Source organism: Sprattus sprattus, assembly GCF_963457725.1.
Source record: "Sprattus sprattus genome assembly, chromosome: 12".
Taxonomy (NCBI): domain Eukaryota; kingdom Metazoa; phylum Chordata; class Actinopteri; order Clupeiformes; family Clupeidae; genus Sprattus; species Sprattus sprattus.
Window position 1 is genome coordinate 13,594,216 of NC_137910.1, and position 12,796 is coordinate 13,607,011.

At 45.0% G+C, this 12,796-nt stretch overlaps 1 protein-coding gene across 1 annotated transcript in view; it reads left to right on the forward strand.

Moving 5' to 3' along the window:
• Window positions 1-12,444, forward strand: part of ugp2b (UDP-glucose pyrophosphorylase 2b) — a 31,234-nt gene extending 18,790 nt beyond the window's left edge. Inside the window, exons 5-10 of the mRNA XM_080848934.1 lie at window positions 447-580; window positions 6,009-6,306; window positions 8,060-8,257; window positions 9,499-9,741; window positions 11,350-11,454; window positions 12,105-12,444. Of these exons, the coding sequence (XP_080705060.1) occupies window positions 447-580; window positions 6,009-6,306; window positions 8,060-8,257; window positions 9,499-9,741; window positions 11,350-11,454; window positions 12,105-12,212 (1,086 nt within the window). The 3' untranslated portion in view covers window positions 12,213-12,444. The remainder of the gene's footprint in view (window positions 1-446; window positions 581-6,008; window positions 6,307-8,059; window positions 8,258-9,498; window positions 9,742-11,349; window positions 11,455-12,104) is intronic.
• The last annotated feature ends 352 nt before the right edge of the window (window positions 12,445-12,796 follow it).

Consider the following 12,796-nt stretch of genomic DNA (forward strand, 5'->3'; position numbering starts at 1 on the left):
TAGGAAGGATATTGATGCATGATGCAACTCCCGGATATTGTGCAATGTTGTGCAATGGTTGTATAATTAACATATCTTATTACTTAAAATGACCTGCCCTCGCAAACCCAACCTAAAATAGGGCATATAGAACAATACAGTGCTTTATAATCCCCTTGTTTTAGTGAATGCAGAGGTGGAAGAGTACGGGATTAGATGGTTAAGGCTTCAGATAAGGAGTGAGCCTCTGGATTATGCTCTCTGGTTTTATGCCTGAGTTAAAAAAAATCTGTCTAGTTATCAGTGTGAGCAATAGAGTACTCGGCAGAATTCTCCTCATCAAAGTTATTTTCTGTGCTCAAATAATGATCTCTGTTGTAATCTCTCTCTCTCTCACTCTCTCTCTCTCTCTCTCTCTCTCTCTCTCTCTCTCTCACTTCCTTTCTTTCTCTCTCTTTCCTCCTCAGCATCTGAATAAGACCTATAACACTGAAGTTCCCTTGGTTCTGATGAACTCCTTTAACACAGATGAGGACACCAAGAAAATCCTGCAGAAGTACACACACCACCGGGTGAAAATACACACCTTTAACCAGAGCAGGTACATGCACACACACACACACTCACACACTCTCTCTCTCTCTTTCTCTTTCTCTCTCGCTTCCTCTCTCACCCTCACTCTAACACACACACTCACACACTCTCTCTCCCTCTCTCTCTCTTTCTCTTTCTCTCTCGCTACCTCTCTCACACATACACACACATACTCTCACCCTCACATTAACACACATTCCCTTTGTCACACTCTGTCACTTGTTTTTGGAGGTGATTTTTGTGCAGTCTCCTCTTTTCATTTCTATTTCTTCTTGTCGCTTGTCTCTGTAAACATTTATGGATTTTCCTCACCCAGTTGCCTACAAAGCCGCAGTCACTAGCGAACCCCTCCGCCCGCGCTGTAGCAGGGCGCATCCTGCAGCAGTCACCAGCGAACCCCTCTGCCCTGCGCTGTAGCAGGGCGCATCCTGCAGCAGTCACCAGCGAACCCCTCTGCCCGCGTACTGGCAGCTCAGTGCTTCTTCTGTCTGGCTTCACCATGAGGAGAGGCTGGAGTTCTACTCACACCATCATCATAAAGCCAGACAGATTTAAGAGCCTCAGAGGCGGGGCTGTTTATGAGGCTAAATTCACTGCTGTCTGCTCCTACACATACTTTAAGCACCTGGCATACCGCCCTGAGTTCCACACACTGCTGTCTGCTCCTACACATACTTTAAGCACCTGGCGTAATGCCCTGAATACCACTCCCTCCACACACACACACACACTGCTGTCTGCTCCTACACATACTTTAAGCACATGGCGTACCGCCACGCCCCTGTGAGTGAGAGCTCTGTTTCAGGCCCCTGTCACCACACCTGAGGCATCAGTCCAGATCTGCATGATGGTGTTAATTCAGTGATCTCTGTCCAGTGTGGTTTGAATACGGGTGTCCTAAAGTGGGGGCCGACTGTGGGAGGTCCAGCCACTGAGCACTACTTCGTCTCTGAAGCCATGAAGACGGATGACAGGCCCTCTCCCTGTGTTTGTGTGTCTGGGCTGCCAACACGTCTAACTAGCACCGTGGGCAGTTGTTCATCCCGTCCAAGCTGTCCGGCTTTGGGAGCAAGAGGTCGTCTCCCCCCCCACTCTTGCTGTTGTCAGTCCTTTCATCTCTGATACTCAAGTCAGGCACAGTTAGGGGTTTTGGAGACGGGAAGGAAACCGTTTCATTGCAGCCTCACCTCAAGATGGGTCTGGGGGAGCTGTCAAAGACACAGTGCGCGTCAGAACATCACAGTATAGTGAAAGGATGAGAAGAGAGACCACTTTCGTTCTATCTTACTGTCTTTCAGTGAACATGGGAAATCTCACACAGTGAGACACACTGAGATTGTCAGTGTGCACTATGTTCAAACTGCCAGACTAGACAACTTACTTAATAACCTGTCGAATGAAAATGAGGCAATAAGGAATACACTGCCACCACTGTACCTGAAGGATAAGTGAATTCAGGCTATGGGAGAATGTGTATGGGAAAGCAAATGCGTTTTATTAATCCAAGAAATACAAATTAATTATATAATTACCACAGGGAAAAACCCTGATAGAGGAAATGGTGAGTACTGTAGAGTGGTGACTGGTTTAAATAGTGAGTACTGTAGAGTGGTGACTGGTTTAAATAGTGAGTACTGTAGAGTGGTGACTGGTTTAAATAGTGAGTAGTGACTGGTTTAAATATTGAGTACTGTAGAGTAGTGACTGGTTTAAATAGTGAGTACTGTAGAGTGGTGACTGGTTTAAATAGTGAGTACTGTAGAGTGGTGACTGGTTTAAATAGTGAGTACTGTAGAGTGGTGACTGGTTTAAATAGCAGTGCTCTCAAGTTTTGAAGACAGGCAAGAGTGACGTATCCCCCCGTCAAGCCCCCGACCCATTCCGCATTCCGCCCGCCACGCCCCCCCCACGTTGGAACTTATCTCACTGGTCCGACTAGAAGAACATAGTGTGCTGGAAAAAAGAAAGGGCTCAATCAAAATGAATTGCTTTCAGTCACGTTATACCACCCCACCCGTAGACGTTGTGTCACTTCGTGTTGTCTTTATCTCAGTAACTATGCAGGAAGATAGGTGCCAGTCATGAGGTGAGACATCTCTGATGCTGAGGTCATTCATTGTGGCATTGTGTTATTTATCTTAATGTCTGTAGACCTGTGGAAAAAGACAAAAATAACTGAAAAGCATTTTGTTTTAGAAGACTTTGATTTGAAGGCCATGGGGTGTAAGTAAGACAGGACAAGACATAATACAAGGTTATTAAAAAAGCAAAACAAACCTATATTTATTTAATTTTTGCAAAGTTTGCGTACTTGTATTAGACAAATCACAGACAAAGGCATACAAACCAGTGACGTGCCGTGAGGTTCGTAGCTGGTGAGGCACAGAAATCGGAAGTGATTACATCATTCCGATCTCTAGTTGTTTAAAAAAAATAGAAATGTATGCCTATGGTTTAAAAACTGTCATCTGACCAGAACTGAAAAAAACTTTATGTTTTATTGTCTAATACTATTACTTTTAAACGTTTTTTAAAAGTAATAGAAGTTATGCGGCTTAATACTCAACAGACTTTAGTTTTAAGAGGCTATAGGCCTAATAAGATATTAATAGTTACAAGCTAGCATATGTAGCCCTCCCACCAATGATATGGCTCATTTAATTTTGTCTAGGGAAAATATAACTATGGTGGTCCCTGTTTTCTGGAACTGTAAATGCGCAAATTCAGCGATTTTGATAATAAAAATGCTCGAAATAATCGGAATGATGCAGAAATTACACCCATACAGATTAGTAGAGAAATATGAATATATGCTCTGCCTCCTCTGACCACACGTCCCTGCTAAAAACGTCGTAAACACAAACATAGGCAAAAAGGACAGTCTAGTGTTTGGGTGAACTGGTGACATGGATCACTTTGGATCATATACAAGATCAATCGCGCGCAATTCCAGGATACTTTATTTTCATTGGTTGCTGGATTGAATCTTACCCAGATATAAAATATACGTTTTTTTCTGATTGGCTATTGTGTAGCCCATTTCTTTTTTTGATTGGCTGATAAGTTGCATCTTACAGAAGAATTGCAGGGGATTCGGTGAGACGTGCTTGATTCCTCCATGGTGTGGGCAGCACGACCAGGTCATGTTTGCCCGCGGCGGAACATTAAATAGCCTAGGGTTTTTTATTCAGCGTGAGAAATACGATGTGTGGCGGGAGTGCGTGACAAAAGACCGAAATGAGTGACTGTCACGCTCAATGCGTGACACTTGAGAGCCCTGAAATAGTGAGTAGTGTAGAGTAGTGACTGGTTTAAATATTGAGTACTGTAGAGTGGTGACTGGTTTAAATAGTGAGTACTGTAGAGTGGTGACTGGTTTAAATAGTGAATACTGTAGAGTGGTGACTGGTTTAAATAGTGAGTACTGTAGAGTGGTGACTGGTTTTGGCGGTACAGCATGTCAGAGTTTGTGTAAGTGCTAGTTGTGTATAGAGCGCTAGTTGTGTATGGAGTGCTAGTTGTGTATGGAGCACTAGTTGTGTATTGAGTGCTAGTTGTGTATGGAGCGCTAGTTGTGTATTGAGTGCTAGTTGTGTATGGAGCACTAGTTGTGTATTGAGTGCTAGTTGTGTATGGAGCACTAGTTGTGTATTGAGTGCTAGTTGTGTATGGAGCGCTAGTTGTGTATTGAGTGCTAGTTGTGTATGGAGCACTAGTTGTGTATTGAGTGCTAGTTGTGTATGGAGCACTAGTTGTGTATTGAGTGCTAGTTGTGTATGGAGCACTAGTTGTGTATTGAGTGCTAGTTGTGTATGGAGCACTAGTTGTGTATTGAGTGCTAGTTGTGTATGGAGCGCTAGTTGTGTATGGAGCACTAGTTGTGTATTGAGTGCTAGTTGTGTATGGAGCACTAGTTGTGTATGGAGCGCTAGTTGTGCATAGAGCGCTATCTATTATTGTATAGAGGAGCAGCAGGAGAGCTGAGTGCTAACAGGCCATGAAAGATTAATGAAGCCTCTCTCTCTCTCGCATTAATGGAAAATACGTAAATATTTCACTGGAAGGGAACGGTAAGCTGTAGAGGTGTGTGTGTGGGTGGTTGAGGTCAAAGCCTTTGAATGAAGGTTATGGATTTGTGGGGTGGGGGGGCGGAGAGGGGGGTTGATCTCGTTGGGAATGGGAAGAAGTGATTGGGGATAAGGGAATTGGGGGGGGGGGGGGAGGCTGCTTCCATACGGTCTCCAGCTCCATGTGATCCTCTTTCACGCCCCCCCCTCTGAACGCCACCGCACAGCTTTAGGCTAGTTGGACGCGTACTGTCCTCTGCTGCTGCCGCCACCATAAGCTCTTTAGCACGTCCCACATACTGCGCTGGTGCAGCTTCTTCTCATGGGGATACATAAGTGGTCTATGTGGACCACCGAAAATCTCGTGCCTGTACTTATTGTCTCTCTCTCTCTCTCTCTCTATTTATCTCTGTGTCTATCTCTCTCCCCCTCAGTCACTCCACACATTTAACCACACTTTGTGTTCACAACACACACAAACACACACACACACACACACACACACACAGCGGTCTCTGGGACAGGCCACCTCTACTGTCTCGGGTCCAGATGTCCTCCAGATGAGCAGGCAGTGCTACGCCACTAAGGTGCCTATGACTAGGTCACACTAGCCTTTGAGCAGAAGCATTATATATTTATTGATTGCCCAGATACCCTCCTCCCAGCACATAAACTCCACACACAAACACACACACACACACACACACACTTACAGGAGTATTACTCCTAAAATGACTTTAACATTGCAGCAGTAATAGTAAACATTAATGTGTGTGTGTGATGCTTTTATAGTTCCTTGGAAATTGAACTCTTAATTATCCATGCAGGATCATGATAGATCGTATGTTTAAAGCAAATAGAATTCAGCTGTTTTACATCCATCCTTGTTAATGACAATTACTCTTAGCACCATATATTGCAGGACTGTTTATGACTGGGTTCTAACTGAGCCATCATATCTCCTTACTTATTGATGCACAGTCGTTCCCAGTCTGTATTTATAATTACGGTAACTCTAAATGGATCTTTGTACGAGATGATTGGCTCAGGATTATATTAAATTGCAGTCCTTAAATATTCCAACCATTTCCTTTTTGTGTTGTACATCAAACAAGTCTACTGAAGTTGTAAGTGTAAGTTCTCTATCCTTCTTCTCACACAAAGTTAAATTGTTTTTCCTTTTGATCTACAGTAGACAGAGTGAGTTAATCAGAAGAAGGTGTCTGTGACTGTCTGTGACTGTCTGCAAATCTCCATCTCACTCCATCTCTCTCTCTCTCTCTCTCTCTCTCTCTCTCTACCTCTCCATCTTACTCCATCTCTTTCTCTCTCTCTCTCCATCTCTCTCTCTCTCTCTCTCTCTCTCAGGTATCCACGGATTAACAAAGAGTCCCTTCTGCCCGTAGCGAAGGACATGGCCATGGCGGGCGAGAACGCGGACGGGTGGTACCCGCCAGGCCACGGCGACATCTACGCCAGCTTCTACAACTCGGGCCTGCTGGACAAGCTGATCGCAGATGGCAAGGAGTACATCTTCGTGTCCAACATCGACAACCTGGGCGCCACCGTGGACCTGGCCATCCTCGGCCACCTGATGAGCCAGCCCAACGGCAAGCGCTGCGAGTTCGTCATGGAGGTCACCGACAAAACCAGGGCAGACGTCAAGGTATGCATGGCAATCTGCCAAATCTGTAACGATATGAATCACGACAAACCGGCTCGTCTGGCTTGTCAACGGATGGATGTGGATGTGTGTATGCTGGATGAGTGCTCCAAAAATGACATTGCACCTAAGCATGCTATACGTGACATACATGTCATGCGTTATCTCAGTGTTATCTGTGTTAGTACTGAAAGACTGTGGAGGGACTCCAGATCATTATTTACAAAGCATGGGGAAGGCTACACTGCCTGAGAAGAGGCAGATGGTAAGCAGCTTTGTTCACGAGCATGAAAAGGAAACTAGATCAGAAGCGGCCGCTTCTCAAGCAAAGCAAGGGCATTGGGTGAACTGGCATAATGTTGTGAAGGAAGATCAGCTTGAGAGAATTGTATTGATGCTAACCACATTAAATTCATTGTTAGAGGCACTTGTGAGGTCCTAACCAACCTCCCTGAACCTCAGTCAGTGGGTAGGTGAGGACGGAAGCAGCATGATGTGTACAGGTGTTGATTTATTACAACACACAACATCTGGGTGTCAAACTAGCTTGACCCAGGGTTACTACACATGGAGACATAATCAGGTTTTTTAAATCGTTGGTGTGTAAACAAATAAACAAACAAACAAGTCAACTCTGGTTTATGGCAGGGACAGTCAAATGTTTTTAGTGTGAGAGGGGCAGAAACTCAAACACAAACAGCACTGGCAAATGGTGCAAAGCGCAGGATTGGTGATTGCTGGCAGATGTCAGGCGGCAACTTCAAGTTCTACTGTGACTGCTATGAGCCCAGACATGGTGTTTTGTATTCAGAGTGTGTGCACATTGTTTACTTTATTGAGTTAATGACACCCTTTGAAGATGCGATTGAGGAAACCTTTGAAAGAAATAAGCTAAAGTATGCAGAACTTGTACCGAAAGCAAGCGAACGAGGTTGGCAAGCACACCCACACACAAGACCAGTGAAAAGAGGTGTTAGAGGATTTGTAGCTAAACCAACCACATTGCTTCTGTTGAATTTTGGTTTTTGAGGACAGTCACTCTAAAGAGCTTTGAAGAAGTTGTCTGAGGCTGCTGAAAGCGAGCTAGTCATAATGGCTGAGGCGCTCTTAGGCTACTTTGGGACAAGTTAATTAACCTGTATTACATGTATTGTTCTGGAAAGCTGCTATGCTGGCATACTATGACATACTTCACGAGATTTTCCGTATTTTGGCGAACCAAGAGCCGGCATCAGTGGGGCATGGGCATAGCAGAAGAGGCCATCATTAGAGCCATTAATCTAAGTATGGCTGGAGATGGCATACTAAGAGCCACTTTAATTTAAGTATGGCTGGAGATGGCATATTAAGAGCCATCTTAATCTAAATATGGCTGAAACTGATATACTTAGAGCCAGCAGCAAATGGGCCTAGGTATGGCTGAAGAACCCTGCTGAACTGGCATTCGGTCTCGGTTGTTCTGGTAAGTCTCTCAGTAATGCTTAGGTGTGTCTGGTATTAATGTGTCCATCCTGAGTATGGCCCAATTAAATGAAACACTGACAAAGAAAGGTGCCCTCTTGACAACCCCAATGAAATGCTCACAAAGGCATCTCTGTTGTTGTTGTTGTTGATGTTGCTGCTGCTGTTTTTGTTGTTGTTAAGAATTGTTATGCAGTTATGCAGCACTTCCTGATAAGCACATTATAAAAACACGACACACATTTCTATTGTCTGTGATAAATTCATCCGTTCTCCCCCTTCTCTCTTCACCCAGGGTGGCACACTGATCCAGTATGATGGAAAACTGAGGTTGCTGGAGATCGCCCAGGTGCCCAAGGCCCACGTGGACGAGTTCAAGTCTGTCACCAAGTTCAAGATCTTCAACACCAACAACCTGTGGATCTCCCTGCCCGCCATCAAGAGGCTGCAGGAGCAGAACGCCATTAACATGGAGATCATCGTCAACGCCAAGGTGAGACAAGAGTGCCCACACTTGGCACACACCACAGTTGGCACACACCACCCAGGGAGCCCTAGTATGGTCATACTCTACATCTCTGCATACTATGCTATGACCATACTCTATATACTATACTATAATAATACTCTACATCTCTACATGCTATGATCATACTCTACATATCTGCATACTATGCTATGATCATACTCTACATATCTGCATACTATGCTATGATCATACTCTACATATCTGCATACTATGATAATACTCTACAGAGGGGTTGTCACTCAGGCAGTGAGATTGTTACTGTGGTGCTTTCCTGACCACCAAAAGCTACCGCATCCCTCATACACACCTGAACAGGGAGGCCAAAGGACACATGTAGAGGTGGTGTTAGTAATGAGATAAGGATGCACCACACCACACACACACACACACACACACACACACACACACACACACACACACACACACACACACACACACACACACACACACACACACACACACACACACACACACACACACACACACACACACACACACACACACACACACACACACACACACACACACACACACACACACACACACACACAAATAACTCTCCCTCACAGATTCCTTCTAATTTATGTCTTTTTACCATACATTCCCAGTTGTTCTCTGATGAACTTTTCCTCAAAGGTAACTTTAATGATGGATAAGTTTACTGTGTATGTTTTGAGCCTAGCTGAAGTTTGGTGCTGGTACCAAAACCCTGCCGGTCAAGTACTACAGACTAGTTCTCCATCTGTCCCTCTTGACAGGTTAGGCCCTCTTGTTACATCCTGTCCAGTAGTATTCTTTAGATCCTTAGGGCTTAACCTCTCTTAGTGACATCATATTCCCTCCATGTAGCTTGTGATGTGCTTACCTGTAAGGGTTGGAATATAAAATGAGGGGTTCTACTTTTTTGTGTGTGTGTGTGTGACATTGTCTTAATTGGCCTTGCAGTCTTTGTAGGTAGGTAGTTCAGAAACCTGTGTTCTGAACTGTCCAGCCTAGCACGTGCCCTGTTGTAGAGGCGTGATGACAGAGCATCAGCAGGAGTGTTGTGGTGGTAGCTGCAGTGTTATCCCACAGTCTAGAGTCTAGGCTCTAGGCTGTTAGGTTGAATAACCCCACAGGTGTGATGGGGTAAAACAAACAGAAACCAACATCATATCCCTCACACCATGTCTGTGTTCCCCCCTCCCCTCTAATGTGTGCTCCAGACGCTGGATGGTGGCCTGAACGTGATCCAGCTGGAGACAGCGGTGGGCGCCGCCATCAAGTGCTTCGACAACGCGCTGGGCATCAACGTGCCGCGTAGCCGCTTCCTGCCGGTGAAGACGACCTCTGACCTGCTGCTGGTCATGTCCAACCTGTACAGCCTGGACGCCGGTTCGCTCACCATGAGCCAGAAGCGCGAGTTCCCCACCACGCCGCACGTCAAGCTGGGCAGCTCCTTCACCAAGGTAACCAACCACCAGACAGTTCCCATGGCAATGCGTAGCCACCTCAATAAACCTCAGCCTTTGGTTGTGTGTGTGTGTGTGTGTGTGTGTGTATGTGTGTGTGTGTGTGTGTGTGTGTGTGTGTATGTGTGTGTGTGTGTGTGTGTGTGTGTGTGTGTGCATGTGTGTGCATGTGTGTGTGTGTGTGTATGTGTGAGTCAGAGGTTGTGTGCGCCTGTGTGCATGCGCTAGAGAGAATGTGTGTGTGTGTGTGTGTGTGTATGCTAGAGTTTGTTGTCTCAGCTTGTCTGGAGTTGATCATCCAAGCTTTTCATCTTTCTGTGCATGATGCATTTATCAACAGACGCTTGTATATGTTGTCTCTACATTCTCAACCCTACTCGGTAATGTGGGATATATTCTAGACATTAGAACCCTCATCTTTTTTTACCTTTAATGAAGAGTAAGTCATGCACTTACCTCTAATTCCCATTAAGGCACACATCCACTCTACCTTTGTTCTGGACCAGTGATTAGTCCGTAATGAATGGCCTTAAAAACACTCATGTAGGACGTTGATAATGGACTTCACTGTGGTTATGTATTTAAGCTCCCAGTTAATATCTGTGCTGAAAGCCCGGGCTTTGGAGTGCCACCCTGTGAGAGTGTGCTTAGTCTCAGAGAGGTCTGCAGAAGAGGAGAGAGCCTCCCCATCCCTCCCTCTGCGTGCTTAGTCTCAGAGAGGTCTGCAGAAGAGAAGAGAGCCTCCCCATCCCTCCCTCTGTCCCTGCACAGCTGAAATCGAAAAAGTGTGAACTACCTCTCTGTCATATGCACATAGTCACCATCACTCACACACAGACACACACACACACGCTGAAGGAAGTTAGGGAGGAAACAGCCAGCTGTTTAGCCTTCAGCACTCTCAGATAGAACAGACTCTGGTAGTGTTCCTTTGAGGGTTCATACACTGGAGGATGACTTCACTGCAGTATTAAAGCCCAAAACAACCAGACCACCGTCTCCTTCCCTCCGTCTGTTACCTCCTCTGTTTCTCTCTCACACACACTTTTAACACACAGATCTGTCTGTTACCTCCCTCTGCGTCCCTCTCACACACACACAAAGATCAGGCGGGTCACACAGCTGAGGCTACCAGTTAAAGTTATGGCCTCTGCAAAAAGGCAATGAGCTGTGTTAATTGGATGCATGTAATTGATGGTATCACCCACAGCTGCCCTTGAGACACTGCATCCCAATGCACTATGGGATATTTTAGTGTTTGTGTGTGTGTGTGTGTGTGTGTGTGTGTGTGTGTGTGTGTGTGTGTGTGTGTGTGTATGTGTGTGTGTGTGTGTGTGTGTGTGTGTGTGTGTGTGTGTGTGTGAGAGTGAGTGTGTGTGTGTGTGTGTGTGAGAGTGTTGGGGGACAGTGAGAGAGAGAGAGGGAAGGTGAGAATGAAAGTGTGTGCTGCAGTCATCTTGCAGTTATCTGTGTGTTAGTGAGTATGCGGGTGTGTCTGTGTGTGTGCGTGTGTGTGTGTATGTGCGCGTGTGTGTGTGTATGCGTGTATGTGTGCGTGTCCGTTCTAGAGGTGCTGACTGGTGTTGCTCTGACTGTGTGCTGTAGGTGCAGGAGTTCCTGACGAGGTTTGAGAGCATCCCTGACATGCTGGAGCTGGACCACCTGACGGTGTCTGGAGATGTCACGTGCGGCAAACACGTCTCTCTCAAAGTACGGACGCACTAACTGTTCCATTTAATCATTTATGATACACTTATCACTCATATCCAGGGACCCACTGTACTGAGAGGGCATACCTTCTATTACTTTCTAAATATTTGTATGTATGCCTTATTTTTGGAAGATGTTAATATTGTAGGTTTCTTTTTTTCAAATGTTTTGTTAGTTTGTTTGGACAAATACCTTAATCTTATTAGAATGTTCTAATAGAACTTAGAACCATTTATTCCCAGGAAACATTCTTGGAACCATTTATTTCCAGGGAATAAAACCACTGATCCATCCCCTTAGTGTACCAGTAGATGATGTGATATAAGTTTAGATGGACAGTACATGGGTGGCAGTAGACTATTTCCCTCGCTATTCATGCTGAGGTTCTAAATGTAACTTTGGCTAGAGCTTATCCTGCTGTGTGCCCTCTGTGAACAGCTTTCAGACTTCTTCCTAAATATGATATAAGAAAACAACTTTCAGACCTCTTCCTAAATACGATTTAAGAGAACAGCTTTCAGACCTTTTCCTAAATATGATATAGGAGAACAACTTTCAGACCTCTTCCTAAATATGTTATAAGAGAACAACTTTCAAGAATTAACCTTAAATTCTTACTCTCTTCTGTCCCTGCCACTCTGGTTCCGTAGGGAACTGTCATCATCATTGCCAATCACGGAGACAGGATCGACATTCCGGCCGGATCGTTGCTGGAGAACAAGATTGTGTCAGGAAATCTTCGCATACTGGACCACTAAGGCCTTGTAGAAACTTTAAGGAAACCATCACAGAACCCTCCACAGCCCAGACTCTCTGATACGTCTTTCACAACAGGAGAGACTGGTGCCACAAACACGACATGTATTTTAATGAAAGAGAGATTTTATTAGTTTTAAGAACTTTTTTTTTCTTTACTTTCTTTAATGTATATCAGACCTTCAGGTTTGTGTAACATTCTCAGCCCTAGGTTACATCACAACACCTCAGCTTTTTCCACAAAAAGACACAGAAAAAAGCCTCCGTTGTAGTACTATCACAAGATGTTTTTATGATTTTTTATTTGACTGTTTTTACAAAACAAACAACAAACATGACTTGTGAAATGTGAATGTTGTCTGCAGAGGAGGGAGCCTGCAAGCAATAAGTGTTTCTTTGGCAACAGCGTAATTTAGAGCAGAGTGTGTTTGAGCCTCGTCAGGACACCAGCTCTGTCCTTGGAACAAAATAAAAAGTGCAATATGGATCTCAGCATGGCACCTTCACTGCTCCGCTTGAGAGACAGATGGAAAGATGGAAGAGGGCACCCCCGGAGGAGAAAGACCGGAGGGAGATTCGGGTGATG